Source organism: Oncorhynchus kisutch, linkage group LG6 (genome assembly GCF_002021735.2).
Source record: "Oncorhynchus kisutch isolate 150728-3 linkage group LG6, Okis_V2, whole genome shotgun sequence".
Taxonomy (NCBI): domain Eukaryota; kingdom Metazoa; phylum Chordata; class Actinopteri; order Salmoniformes; family Salmonidae; genus Oncorhynchus; species Oncorhynchus kisutch.
In genome coordinates, this window is record NC_034179.2 from 18,066,734 (window position 1) to 18,081,733 (window position 15,000).

The 15,000-nt window shown below is 51.2% G+C and overlaps 1 protein-coding gene across 1 annotated transcript in view; it reads left to right on the forward strand.

The window, feature by feature from the left end:
* LOC109891717 (tetratricopeptide repeat protein 28) overlaps positions 1-15,000 on the forward strand; it is a 129,632-nt gene that overhangs the window by 47,411 nt on the left and 67,221 nt on the right. The window contains 7 exon segments of the mRNA XM_031826327.1: positions 8,443-8,590; positions 10,332-10,495; positions 10,619-10,727; positions 11,059-11,189; positions 12,620-12,841; positions 14,626-14,814; positions 14,914-15,000. The exon segment at positions 14,914-15,000 is cut by the window's right edge and continues 10 nt beyond it. Coding sequence (XP_031682187.1) covers positions 8,443-8,590; positions 10,332-10,495; positions 10,619-10,727; positions 11,059-11,189; positions 12,620-12,841; positions 14,626-14,814; positions 14,914-15,000 — 1,050 coding nt within the window.

A 15,000-nucleotide genomic window follows, 5' to 3' on the forward strand; every position in this document is an offset into this window, starting at 1 on the left:
CTCTCTCTCCTTCTCTCTCTCCTCTTTCCCTCTATCCCACCACTCTCTCTCTTCTCACCCTTTCCCTCTATCCCACCTCTCTCTCATCCTTCTCTCCCTCTTTCCCTCTATCCCACCACTCTCTCTCCTTCTCTCCCTCCTCTTTCCCTCTATCCCACCTCTCTCTCTCTCTTCTCTCCCTCCCTCTTTCCCTCTACCCACCACTCTCTATCCTTCTCTCCCTCCCTCTTTCCCTCTATCCCACTCTCTCTCCTTCTCTCGCCTCCCTCTTTCCCTCTATCCCACCTCTCTCTCTCCTTCTCTCCCCTGTTTTTCCTCTATCCGTCACCACTCTCTCTCCTTCTCTCCCTCTTTCCCTCTATCCCACCTCTCTCTATCCTTCTCTCCTCCCTCTTCCTCTATCGCACCTCTCTCTCTCCTTCTCTCCTCCCTCTTTCCCTCAATCCCACCTCTCTCTCTCCTGTCTCTCCCTCTTTTCCCTCTATCCCACCTCTCTCTCTTCCTTCTCTCCCTCCCTCTTTTCCTCTCATCCCCAACTCTCTCTCTCCTTCTCTCCCTCCTCTTCCCTCTATCCCACCTCTCTCTCTCCTTCTCTCTCTCCCTCTTTCCCTCTATCCACCTCTCTCTCTCCTTCTCTCCCTCTCTCTTTCCTCTATCCCCACTCACTCTCTCTCCTTCTCACCCTCTTTCCCTTATCCACCTCTCTCTCTCCTTCTCTCCCTCTTTCCCTCTATCCCACTCTCTCTCTCTTCTCTCCCTCCTCTTTCCCTCTATCCACCTCTCCCCCCTATTTCCCTCTATCCCAACTCTCTCTCTCCTTCTCTCCCTCTTTCCCTCTATCCCCCTCTCTCTCGCCTTCTCACCCTCCTCTTTCCCTCTATCCCACACTCTCTCTCCTTCTCTCCCTCTTTCCTCTATCCCCCTCTCTCTATCCTTCTCTCCCTCCCTCTTCCCCTCTATCCACCTCTCTCTCTCCTTCTCTCCCTCCCTCTTTCCCTCAATCCACCTCTCTCTCTCTCTCCTTCTCTCGCCTCCTCTTTCCCTCTATCCCACCTCTCTCTCCTCCTTCTCTCCCTCCCTCTTCCCTCTATCCCACCTCTCTCTCTCTTCTCTCTCTCCCTCTTTCCCTATCCCACCTCTCTCTCTCCTCTCCTCCCTCCCTCTTTCCCTCTATCCCACCATCTCTCTCCTTCTCACCCTCTTTCCCTCTATCCACCTCTCTCTCTCCTTCTCTCCCTCTTTCCTCTATCCACCTCTCTCTCTCCTTCTCTCCTCCCTCTTTCCTCTCTATCCCACCTCTCTCTCTCCTTCTCTCCTCCTCTTTCCCCCTCTATCCCACCTCTCTCTCTCCTTCCCTCCCTCTCTCTTTCCCTCTATCCCACCACTCTCTCTCCTTCTCTCCTCTGTTTTTCCCTCTATCCCACCTCTCTCTCTCCTTCTCTCCCTCCCTCTTTCCCTCTATCCCACCACTCTCTCTCCTTCTCTCCCTCCCTCTTTCCTCTATCCCACCACTCTCTCTCCTTCTCTCCCTCCCTCTTTCCCTCTATCCACCACTCTCTATCCTTCTCTCCCTCCCTCTTTCCCTCTATCCCACCTCTCTCTCTCCTTCTCTCCCTCCCTCTTTCCCTCTATCCCACCTCTCTCTCTCCTTCTCTCCCTCTGTTTTTCCCTCTATCCCACCTCTCTCTCTCCTCTCCCTCCCTCTTTCCCTCTATCCCACCTCTCTCTCTCCTTCTCTCCTCCCTCTTTCCCTCTATCCCACCTCTCTCTCTCATTCTCTCCCTCTTTCCCTCTATCCCACCGCTCTCTCTCCTTCTCTCCCTCCCTCTTTCCCTCTATCCCACCTCTCTCTCTCCTTCTCTCCCTCCCTCTTTCCCTCTTTCCCACCTCTCTCTCTCCTTCTCTCCCTCCCTCTTTCCCTCTATCCCACCTCTCTCTCTCCTTCTCTCTCTCCCTCTTTCCCTCTATCCACCTCTCTCTCTCCTTCTCTCCCTCTCTCTTTCCCTCTATCCCACCACTCTCTCTCCTTCTCACCCTCTTTCCCTCTATCCCACCTCTCTCTCTCCTTCTCTCCCTCTTTCCCTCTATCCCACCTCTCTCTCTCCTTCTCTCCCTCCCTCTTTCCCTCTATCCCACCTCTCTCTCTCCTTCTCTCCCTCCCTCTTTCCCTCTATCCCACCTCTCTCTCTCCTTCCCTCCCTCTCTCTTTCCCTCTATCCCACCACTCTCTCTCCTTCTCTCCCTCTGTTTTTCCCTCTATCCCACCTCTCTCTCTCCTTCTCTCCCTCCCTCTTTCCCTCTATCCCACCACTCTCTCTCCTTCTCTCCCTCTTTCCCTCTATCCCACCTCTCTCTATCCTTCTCTCTCTCCCTCTTTCCCTCTATCCCACCACTCTCTCTCCTTCTCTCCCTCTTTCCCTCTATCCCACCTCTCTCTCTCCTTCTCTCCCTCCCTATTTCCCTCTATCCCAACTCTCTCTCTCCTTCTCTCCCTCTTTCCCTCTATCCCACCTCTCTCTCGCCTTCTCTCCCTCCCTCTTTCCCTCTATCCCACCACTCTCTCTCCTTCTCACCCTCTTTCCCTCTATCCCACCTCTCTCTCTCCTTCTCTCCCTCTTTCCCTCTATCCCACCTCTCTCTCTCCTTCTCTCCCTCCCTCTTTCCCTCTATCCCACCTCTCTCTCTCCTTCTCTCCCTCCCTCTTTCCCTCTATCCCACCTCTCTCTCTCCTTCTCTCCCTCCCTCTTTCCCTCTATCCCACCTCTCTCTCCTTCTCTCCCTCCCTCTTTCCCTCTATCCCACCTCTCTCTCTCCTTCTCTCCCTCTTTCCCTCTATCCCACCACTCTCTCTCCTTCTCTCCCTCCCTCTTTCCCTCTATCCCACCTCTCTCTCTCCTTCTCTCCCTCCCTCTTTCCCTCTATTCCACCACTCTCTCTCCTTCTCTCCCTCTTTCCCTCTATCCCACTTCTCTCTCTCCCTCTTTCCCTCTATCCCACCACTCTCTCTCCTTCTCTCCCTCCCTCTTTCCCTCTATCCCACCTCTCTCTCTCCTTCTCTCCCTCCCTCTTTCCCTCTATTCCACCACTCTCTCTCCTTCTCTCCCTCTTTCCCTCTATCCCACTTCTCTCCCTCCCTATTTCCCTCTATCCCAACTCTCTCTCTCCTTCTCTCCCTCTTTCCCTCTATCCCACCTCTCTCTCGCCTTCTCTCCCTCCCTCTTTCCCTCTATCCCACCACTCTCTCTCCTTCTCTCCCTCTTTCACTCTATCCCACCTCTCTCTATCCTTCTCTCCCTCCCTCTTCCCCTCTATCCCACCTCTCTCTCTCCTTCTCTCCCTCCCTCTTTCCCTCTATCCCACCTCTCTCTTTCTCTCCTTCTCTCCCTCCCTCTTTCCCTCTATCCCACCTCTCTCTCTCCTTCTCTCCCTCCCTCTTTCCCTCTATCCCACCTCTCTCTCTCCTTCTCTCTCTCCCTCTTTCCCTCTATCCCACCTCTCTCTCTCCTTCTCTCCCTCCCTCTTTCCCTCTATCCCACCACTCTCTCTCCTTCTCACCCTCTTTCCCTCTATCCCACCTCTCTCTCTCCTTCTCTCCCTCTTTCCCTCTATCCCACCTCTCTCTCTCCTTCTCTCCCTCCCTCTTTCCCTCTATCCCACCTCTCTCTCTCCTTCTCTCCCTCCCTCTTTCCCTCTATCCCACCTCTCTCTCTCCTTCCCTCCCTCTCTCTTTCCCTCTATCCCACCACTCTCTCTCCTTCTCTCCCTCTGTTTTTCCCTCTATCCCACCTCTCTCTCTCCTTCTCTCCCTCCCTCTTTCCCTCTATCCCACCACTCTCTCTCCTTCTCTCCCTCCTCTTTCCCTCTATCCCACCACTCTCTCTCCTTCTCTCCCTCCCTCTTTCCCTCTATCCCACCACTCTCTATCCTTCTCTCCCTCCCTCTTTCCCTCTATCCCACCTCTCTCTCTCCTTCTCTCCCTCCCTCTTTCCCTCTATCCCACCTCTCTCTCTCCTTCTCTCCCTCTGTTTTTCCCTCTATCCCACCTCTCTCTCTCCTCTCCCTCCCTCTTTCCCTCTATCCCACCTCTCTCTCTCCTTCTCTCCCTCCCTCTTTCCCTCTATCCCACCTCTCTCTCTCATTCTCTCCCTCTTTCCCTCTATCCCACCGCTCTCTCTCCTTCTCTCCCTCCCTCTTTCCCTCTATCCCACCTCTCTCTCTCCTTCTCTCCCTCCCTCTTTCCCTCTTTCCCACCTCTCTCTCTCCTTCTCTCCCTCCCTCTTTCCCTCTATCCCACCTCTCTCTCTCCTTCTCTCCCTCCCTCTTTCCCTCTATCCCACCTCTCTCTCTCCTTCTCTCCCTCCCTCTTCCCCTCTATCCCACCTCTCTCTCTCCTTCTCTCCCTCCCTCTTTCCCTCTATCCCACCTCTCTCTCTCCTTCTCTCTCCCTCTTTCCCTATATCCACCTCTCTCTCTCCTTCTCTCCCTCCCTCTTTCCCTCTTTCCCACCACTCTCTCTCCTTCTCACCCTCTTTCCCTCTATCCCACCTCTCTCTCTCCTTCTCTCCCTCTTTCCCTCTATCCCACCTCTCTCTCTCCTTCTCTCCCTCCCTCTTTCCCTCTATCCCACCTCTCTCTCTCCTTCTCTCCCTCTTTCCCTCTATCCCACCTCTCTCTCTCCTTCCCTCCCTCCCTCTTTCCCTCTATCCCACCACTCTCTCTCCTTCTCTCCCTCCCTCTTCCCTCTATCCCACCTCTCTCTCTCCTTCTCTCCCTCCCTCTTTCCCTCTATCCCACCACTCTCTCTCCTTCTCTCCCTCCCTCTTTCCCTCTATCCCACCTCTCTCTCTCCTTCTCTCCCTCCCTCTTTCCCTCTATCCCACCTCTCTCTCTCATTCTCTCCCTCCCTCTTTCCCTCTATCCCACCTCTCTCTCTCCTTCTCTCCCTCCCTCTTTCCCTCTATCCCACCTCTCTCTCATTCTCTCCCTCCCTCCTTCCCTGTTTCTTCCCCTCTCTCTCTTTCTCTCTCTCCCCCTCTCTTTCTCTGTTGCGTTGCCATCTGTTCTTGATTAATGGGAGTAAGGAGCGGTAATTGAAGCATCTGTTCATCCAACGTGCGTCCTCTGCCCTACACACACACACACACACACACACACACACACACCTTGCTCCATGTATGGTATGGATCGGATGGACCCTGGTAAGTGTAACTCCTACCTGAATGGTAGGTCCCGCCAGCAGGTAAAGGGAATAGAGATATATCACATAAGGTAGTAAGGGTTCATGGGGTTCTGACAGATCAAAGGGGGGGAGAAGAGATGGGGGGAGAGAAGAGATGGGGGGAGAAGAGATTGGGGGGAGAAGAGATGGGGGGAGAGAAGAGATGGGGGGAGAAGAGATGGGGGTGAGAAGAGATATGGGGGGGAAGAGATGGGGGGAGAGAAGAGATGGGGGGAGAAGAGATGGGGGGGAGAAGAGATATGGGGGGAGAAGATATGGGGGGGAAAGAAGAGATATGGAGGGGGAGAGAGATATGGGGGAGAGATGGGGGAGAAGAGATATGGAGGGAGAAGAGATGGGGGGGGATGGGGGGAGAAGAGATATGGGGGGAGAAGAGTTGGGGGGAGAAGAGATGGGGGGAGAAGAGATATGGAGGGGGGGAGAGATATGGGGGGGGTGGGGGGAGAAGAGAGATGGGGGGGGTGAAGAGATATGGGGTGGGAAGAGATGGGGGAGAGAAGAGATATGGGGGGAGAATAGATGGGGGAGAAGAGATATGGGGGAGAGAAGAGATGGGGGAGAAGAGATGGGGGAGAGAAGAGATATGGGGGGAGAATAGATGGGGGAGAAGAGATATGGGGGAGAGAAGAGATGGGGGGAGAAGAGATGGGGGAAGAAGAGATATGGAGTGGGGGAGAGATATGGGGGGTGGGGGGAGAAGAGAGATGGGGGGGAGACGAGAGATGGGGGAGAGAATAGATGGGGTGTGAAGAGATATGGGGTGGGAAGAGATGGGGGAGAGAAGAGATGGTGAGAAGAGATATGGGGGGGAAGAGATATGGGGGGGAAGAGATGTTGGGAGAAGAGATATGGAGGGGGGAGAAGAGATGGGGGGTGGGGGGGAGAAGAGATATGGGGGGATGGGGGAGAAGAGATGGGGGGGAGAGAATAGATGGGGGGGAAGATATGGGGGGGAGAAGAGATGGGGGAGAGAAGAGATGGGGGAGAGATGGGGGAGAGAAGAGATGGGGGAGAAGAGATGGGGGAGAAGAGATATGGGGGGGAAAAGATGGGGGGAGAAGAGATATGGAGGGGAGAAGAGATGGGGGAGAAGAGATATGGAGGGGGAGAGATATGGGGGGGAGAAGAGATGGGGGATGGGGGAGAGAGATATGGGGGGAGAAGAGATGGGGAGAGAAGAGAGATGGGGGGAGAGAATAGATGGGGGTGAAGAGATATGGGGTGGGAAGAGATATGGGGGGAGAAGAGATGGGGGGGAGAAGAGATGGGGAGAAGAAATATGGGGGGAAGAGATATGGGGGGAAGAGATGTGGGGGGAGAAGAGATATGGAGGGGGGAGAAGAGATGGGGGGTGGGGGGGAGAAGAGATATGGGGGAGAGAAGAGATGGGGGGAGGAGAGGGGGGAGAGAAGAGATGGGGGGAGAAGAGATGGGGGAGAGAATAGATGGGGGGAGAGAATAGATGGGGGGAGATGGGGGGGAGAAGAAATGGGGGAGAGAAGAATGGGGGGAGAAGAGATGGGGGGAGGAGAGATGGGGGAGGAGAGATGGGGGGAGAGAAGAGATGGGGGAGAGAAGAGATGGGGGAGAAGAGATGGGGGGGAAGATATGGGGGGGAGATGGGGGAGATGGGGGGAGAAGAGATGGGGGAGAGAAGAGATGGGGGGAGAAGAGATAGGGGAGAAGAGATGGTGGGGAGTCTATACTCAAAGCCCCCCACCAGTACATCGTTATAGTACTGGTGGGGGGCTTTGAGTATAGATTGAGTATAGACTGATGCATACGCACACACACACACACACACACACACACACCGAAACACATACACAAACACATACACACACACACACACACAGTCAGTAGCAGTATTCCTGTAGTGCTAATTGCTGATGTTGCTATAATAGTTTTCCTCTTTCTCTCAACAGTATTATTAGAGTTATTATAAATGTGTTCATTTAAATAACCATTGTTTAATTATTTAATTCCTTTCTTTTTATGCAGACAAAAATGGTTTAATACATGTACAATCTATTTGACCAAAAATTGATGAGAGAGCAAAATGAGAGGATCAATAGCTCATGGTCCAGTATATCTATTTCCCTCTCTCTCCCCCCTCTCCTTCTCTCTCTCCTTCTCCCTCTCCTTCTCTCTCTCCTTCTCCCTCTCCTTCTCTCTCTCATTCTCCCTCTCCTTCTCTCTCTCCTTTACTCTCTCCTTTACTCTCTCCTTCTCCCTCTCCTTCCCCCCTCTCCTTCTCTCTCTCCTTCTCCCTCTCCTTCTCTCTCTCCTTCTCTCTCTCCTTCTCCCTCTCCTTCTCTCTTTCCTTCTCCCTCTCCTTCTCTCTCTCCTTCTCCCTCTCCTTCTCTCTCTCTCCTTCTCTCTCCTTCTCCCTCTCCTTCACTCTCTCCTTCTCCCTCTCCTTCCCCCTCTCCTTCTCTCTTTCCTTCTCCCTCTCCTTCTCTCTTTCCTTCTCCCTCTCCTTCTCTCTCTCCTTCTCCCTCTCCTTCTCTCTCTCCTTCTCCCTCCTTCTCTCTTTCCTTCTCCCTCTCCTTCTCTCTCTCCTTCTCCCTCTCATTCTCTTCTCTCCTTCTCCCTCTCCTTCACTCTCATTCTCCCTCTCCCTCTCCTTCTCCCTCTCCTTCTCCCTCTCTCCCCCCTCTCCTTCTCCCTCTCCCCCTCTCCTTCTCCCTCTCTCTCCCCCTCTCCTTCTCCCTCTCCTTCTCCCTCTCTCTCTCCCCCTCTCCTTCTCTTCTCTCCTTCTCCCTCTACTTCTCTCTCTCTCTCCCCCTCTCCTTCTCCCTCTCCTTCTCCCTTTCTCTCCCCCCTCTCCTTCCCCCTCTCCTTCTCCCTCTCCTTCTCTCTCTCATTCTCCCTCTCCTTCTCTCTCTCCTTCTCCCTCTCTCCCCTCTCTCCTTCTCCCTCTCTCTCCCCCCTCTCTCTCACCCTCTCCTTCTCCCTCTCCTTATTCCTTTCTCTCCCCCATCTCCTTCCCCCCTCTCCTTCCCCCTCTCCTTCTCCCTGTCCTTCTCTCTCTCCTTCTCCCTCTCCTTCTACCCTCTCCCTCTCTCTCCCCCTCTCCTTCTCCCTCTCCTTCTCTCTCTCCTTCTCCCTCTCCTCCCTCTCTCCCCCTCTCCTTCTCCCTCTCTCTCCCCCTCTCCTTCTCCCTCTCTCCCTCCTTCTCCCTCTCCTTCTCCCTCCATCAGGCGTACTTCCGTCAGGGCGTGGCCCTGCAGTACCTTGGTCGCCATGCCGACGCCCTTGCAGCATTTGCCTCTGGTCTGGCGCAGGACCCCAAGAGTCTCCAACTATTGGTGGGCATGGTCGAGGCTGCCATGAAGTCCCCACTACGAGGTGCGCTGTGTGTTTTACTTGTGCTCAGGGTCATAACGCAGTATCTGTACTACTTAAGCTGAAGCTGCATCTTGTGACATCATCCACGCTGAATCAGACTGCTTCACTTGTCTCAGTGAAAATACAGAAACGCAAAGCGTGGCTGTTTAGGGACCTTTCCTAAATTCCATCAGTCTGAATCATCATTCCTTTATTTGACATCATCCCTCATTTTACCCACAATCCATCATTTCTTTATATACCCACAACCCCGGGGATAAGATGTGGGCGTGTCAAAGCCCCAGGGAGAAAAGACAGAGCGATGGCAGAAAGAAAAGAGAGATGGAGGTAGATGAGGGTGTGAGAATTATCGTTTTTGTTCTCACAAAAGAGGAGTCAGTAAAAGAAGAAAGGCAGGAGAAAGAGAGACGGAAGATAATGAAGAAGAGAGAATAGCGAGAGAGTAATGGAAGATAATGAGGAAGAGAGAATAGCGAGAGAGTAAAAATGGAAGATAATGAAGAAGAGAGAATAGCGAGAGAGTAATGGAAGATAATGAGGACGAGAGAATAGCGAGAGAGTAATGGAAGATAATGAGGAAGAGAGAATAGCGAGAGAGTAATGGAAGATAATGAGGAAGAGAGAATATTGAGAGAGTAATGGAAGATAATGAAGAAGAGAGAATAGCGAGAGAGTAATGGAAGATAATGAGGAAGAGAGAATAGCGAGAGAGTAATGGAAGATAATAAGGAAGAGAGAATAGCGAGAGAGTAATGGAAGATAATGAGGAAGAGAGAATAGCGAGAGAGTAATGGAAGATAATAAGGAAGAGAGAATAGCGAGAGAGTAATGGAAGATAATGAGGAAGAGAGAATAGCGAGAGAGTAATGGAAGATAATAAGGAAGAGAGAATAGCGAGAGAGTAATGGAAGATAATGAGGAAGAGAGAATATTGAGAGAGTAATGGAAGATAATGAGGAAGAGAGAATAGCGAGAGAGTAATGGAAGATAATGAGGAAGAGAGAATAGCGAGAGAGTAATGGAAGATAATAAGGAAGAGAGAATAGCGAGAGAGTAATGGAAGATAATGAGGAAGAGAGAATATTGAGAGAGTAATGGAAGATAATGAGGAAGAGAGAATAGCGAGAGAGTAATGGAAGATAATGAGGAAGAGAGAATAGCGAGAGAGTAATGGAAGATAATAAGGAAGAGAGAATAGCGAGAGAGTAATGGGAGATAATGAGGAAGAGAGAATAGCGAGAGAGTAATGGAAGATAATGAGGAAGAGAGAATAGCGAGAGAGTAATGGAAGATAATGAGGAGGAGAGAATAGCGAGAGAGTAATGGAAGATAATGAGGAAGAGAGAATAGCGAGAGAGTAATGGAAGATAATGAGGAAGAGAGAATAGCGAGAGAGTAATGGAAGATAATGAGGAAGAGAGAATAGCGAGAGAGTAGTGGAAGATAATGAGGAAGAGAGAATAGCGAGAGAGTAATGGAAGATAATGAGGAGGAGAGAATAGCGAGAGAGTGATGGAAGAAATAAAAGATATACCTTGAGGCTGTTCATTAGCTCCTCCACTGTGTCTTTCCTCCATATGATTAGTTCCCTCCATAGTTGATCTGGGGTGTCACACACACACACACATACACACACACACACTCACACTATAACTATTACAGTGGTTGTATTTGGTCATTATAAGCTTATTGACTTTCAGTCAAAGTGTTGTTGTTGACATTCTGTGTGTGTGTCCCATAGACTCTCTAGAACCCACCTACCAGCAGCTGCAGAGGATGAAGCTGGACAAGAGTCCGTTTGTGGTGGTGTGTGTGATTGGTCAGGAGCTGCTGACCGCTGGTTACCATGGAGCCTCGGTTGTGGTTCTGGAGGCAGGGCTAAAGATCGGCACATGCTCTCTGAAGGCAAGGCTGTGTGTGTGTGTGTGTGTGTGTGTGTGTGTGTGTGTGTGTGTGTGTGTGTGTGTGTGTGTGTGTGTGTGTGTGTGTGTGTGTGATGATCATTGAGTTTCTTCCCTCTTTCTGAAGCTCCGAGGTTCAGTGTTCTCTGCTCTCAGCTCAGCCTACTGGTCTCTAGGCAACGCAGAGAAGAGCACAGGACACATGCAGCAAGACCTGGAGGTCGCCAAGACTCTAGGTACACACACACCAGCCCTCACACACACCAGCCCTCACACACACACACACCAGCCCTCACACACACACACACCAGCCCGCACACACACACGCACTATTGGACGCATACAGATACATACACTAGGTATTGGTGGAGAGAGAGAGAGATGCCGCTGTACGTGTGATAACACACTGAGTGGAAGACAAGGCATTTTCTTTGGTAGCTAACACGAGTCATCAGGTCTCAAGCAAGATTACTCATCATGTGAGTTTAGTTCACTGAACCACCTCGACTACGATTAACACATCTTACAAAGCCTTATGACCACACCCACCTCATCATGTCTTCCCAGGTGACCAATCAGGCGAGTGCCGGGCTCATGGGAACCTAGGGTCCGCCTACTTCTCCAAGGGCAACTACAGGGAGGCTTTAACCAATCACAGACATCAGCTGGTCCTCGCCATGAAACTCAAGGACAGAGAGGTACCTAGTGGTGTGTGTGTGTGATTGTTCCATTGTATACTTCTACTCTTTCCCCTTATTTTATTCAGGAGCCATGCTGTTGTTCTCAGTCAGAGCAATGTGACAATGTAACAGTGTCTGCCCTTGAGCCACACTACCCACTCACTGTTTCTGACTGGAATACAGTGAGAATCACGTCTCAGTGTTATGGTGAAGGAAGAAGTTTAACGTGACACCTTGCAGACCTGACTGTGTGTGAATGTCAGAACAGCTCTATGGTTATACTGTATTCTCCATGTGCTGTGTGTTCTCATGTCGTTGTGTATGGCTGGCTGGCTGTCTGGTTGGCTGTCTGGTTGGCTGGCTGGCTGACTGGTTGGCTGGCTGACTGACTGGCTGTCTGACTGGTTGGTTGGCTGGCTGATTGGCTGGCTGACTGGTTGGCTGGCTGGCTGGTTGGCTGTCTGGTTGGCTGGCTGGCTGGTTGGCTGACTGGTTGGCTGGCTGACTGACTGGCTGTCTGACTGGTTGGTTGGCTGGCTGATTGGTTGGTTGGCTGGTTGGCTGGCTGACTGGTTGGCTGGCTGACTGGTTGGCTGGCTGGCTGACTGGTTGGTTGGCTGGCTGGCTGGCTGATTGGTTGGTTGGCTGGTTGGCTGGCTGGCTGTCTGGTTGGCTGGCTGGCTGGCTGGCTGGCTGGCTGACTGGCTGTCTGGTTGGCTGGCTGACTGGTTGGTTGGCTGGCTGGCTGATTGGTTGGTTAGCTGGTTGGCTGGCTGACTGACTGGTTGGCTGCCTGTCTGTCTGGTTGGTTGTCTGGTTGGCTGACTGGTTGGCTGGCTGGTTTTTGAATATCGACAGTTTGTTTAATATTGTACGAAACATGCCTTTCAGTATGTTAACCTTGTTTATGCGTGTTCTGAATATGTTATGCAATGTGTGTGTGTGTGTGTGTGTGTGTGTGTGTGTGTGTGTGTGTGTGTGTGTGTGTGTGTGTGTGCAGTCATTTAAAGGCATCCTAGATGTCAAATCGACAAGACACCTGACACCAAGACGAATGTGTGCTTGAAACAGGCCCATTGTAGCGAAAGCAGCGTGTGTCTGTGTGTGTGTGTGTGTGTGTGAGAGTTTTAAGAGCTTTAGAGCTGAGGACATTGAGGTGTGAGTGAGAGAGGTTTACTGCATCTCCTCTCTCCAGTCAACACCACAGGCCCATAGCCTGAGGCAGTTTAAACACACATATCCATATTACTCTACACCTCCTCATCTCGCCCACTTGCTTTCCTTTTGTTTAGATTGTGTGTGTCTTTCTAAAATGCGTCATGTGGCCGTCTTAATGTGGGGTGATAGTAGCCTCACTGTTTGTTAGAGAGGCAGGCCAGTCACAAGAGGGTAGCCATTTCAAATCCCAGGGCTGACAGGAAGTCTTACAAGAGTTTGTGTGTCTCTAGGCTGCGTCCAGTGCACTGAGCAGCCTTGGCCATGTGTACACAGCGATAGCGGACTACCCTAACGCCCTGGCCAGCCATAAACAGTGTGTGCTGTTGGCACAGCAGACGCAATGCCCGCTGTCAGAGGCTCGCCAGCTGGGCAACATGGGAGCTGTCTACACCGCACTGGGAGACTTCACCAATGCTGTGCTGTGTCACCAGCAACACCTGGACATAGCTAAGGTATTTAACTAATGAACAGACATACATACATACATACATACATACATACATACATACATACATACATACATACATACATACATACATACATACATACATACATACATAAACTCAACAAAAAAAATATATCCCTTTTTCAGGACCCTGTCTTTCAAAGATAATTTGTAAAAATCCAAATAACTTCACAGATCTTCATTGTAACGGGTTTAAACACTGTTTCCCATGCTTGTTCAATAAACCATAAACAATTAATGAACATGCACCTGTGGAACGGTCGTGAAGACACTAACAGCTTCCATACGGTAGGCAATTAAGGTCACAGTTATGAAAACTTAGGACACTAAAGAGGCCTTTCTACTGACTCTGAAAAACACAAAAAGAAAGATGCCCAGGGTCCCTGCTCATCTGCGCGAATGTGCCTTAGGCATGCTGCAAGGAGGCATGAGGACTGCAGATGTGGCCAGGGCAATAAATTGCAATGTCCGTAGTGTGAGACTCCTAAGACAACTTTACAGGGAGACAGGACGGATAGCTGATCGTCCTCGCCGTGGCAGACCACGTGCAACAACACCTGCACAGGGTCGGTACATCCAAACATCACACCTGCGGGACAGGTACAGGATGGCAACAACAACTGCCCGAGTTACACCAGGAACGCACAATCCCTCCATCAGTGCTCAGACTGTCTGCAATAGGCTGAGAGAGGTTGGACTGAGGGCTTGTAGGCCTGTTGTAAGGCAGGTCCTCACCAGACATCACCGGCAACAACGTCGCCTATGGGCACAAACCCACCGTCATTGGACCAGACAGGACAGGTGAAACGTGCTCTACACTGACGAGTCGGGGCTTTGTCTCACCAGGGGTGACGGTCGGATTCGCCTTTATCGTCGAAGGAATGAGTGTTACACCGAGGCCTGTACTCTGGACCGGGATCGATTTGGAGGTGGAGGGTCTGTCATGGTCTGGAGCGGTGTGTCACAGCATCATGAGACTGAGCTTGTTGTCATTGCAGGCAATCTCAACGCTGTGCGTTACAGGGAAGACATCCTCCTCCCTCATGTGGTACCCTTCCTGCAGGCTCATCCTGACATGACCCTTCACATTGACAATGCCACCAGCCATACTGCTCGTTCTGTGCGTGATTTTTTGCAAGACAGGAATGTCAGTGTTCTGCCATGGCCAGCGAAGAGCCCAAATCTCAATCCCATTGAGCAAGTCTGGGACCTGTTGAATTGGAGGGTGAGGGCTAGGGCCATTCCCCCCAGAAATGTCTGGGAACTTACAGGTGCCTTGGTGGAAGAGAGGGTAACATCTCACAACAACTGGAAAATCCATGAGGAGGAGATGCACTGCAGTACTTAATGCAGCTGGTGGCCACACCAGATACTGACAGTTACTTTTGATTTTGACCCCCCCTTTGTTCAGGGACACATTATTCTATTGCTGTTAGTCACATGTCTGTGGAACTTGTTCAGTTGTTGAATCTTATGTTCATACAAATATTTACACATGTTAAGTTTGCTGAAAATAAACGCAGTTGACAGTGAGAGGAAGTTTCTTTTTTTGCTGACTTTACATACACACACATGTATGAATGCACCAGGGTTGGGGTCAATTCTATGTCAATTCAGGAAGTGAACTGAATTTCATATATATATATATATATTTTTTTTTAATTTTCCATTTCACCTACTATTTATTCTATCCATCCTATCTATTCTCAGTGTTCTGTGTTAAAAGCACTGAAGTAAATCAACGTTAAAGTGATCTAATGTGATCTGTAGACCCTAGGTAATGGGCGTGAGGAGGCGCGGGCGTACAGTAACCTGGGCAGTGCCCACCACAGCCAGAGAGACTTTGACAAGGCTGTGTCCTACCACACACTGGTGCTGCAGCTGGCTCAGGAGCTGGAGGACAGGACCATACAGATGAGGGCTTACGCCGGCCTGGGACACGCTGCTCGCTGCATGCAGGTAGTAGACACACACACACACACACACACACACACACACACACACACACACACACACACACACACACACACACAGCGTAACTCCCTGTATGTTCTCCAGGACTTGGAGAGGGCAGGCCAGTACCACCAGCAGCAGCTGGACATAGCAGAGGAGCTGCAGGACAGAGCTGCAAAGGGACGCGCTTCG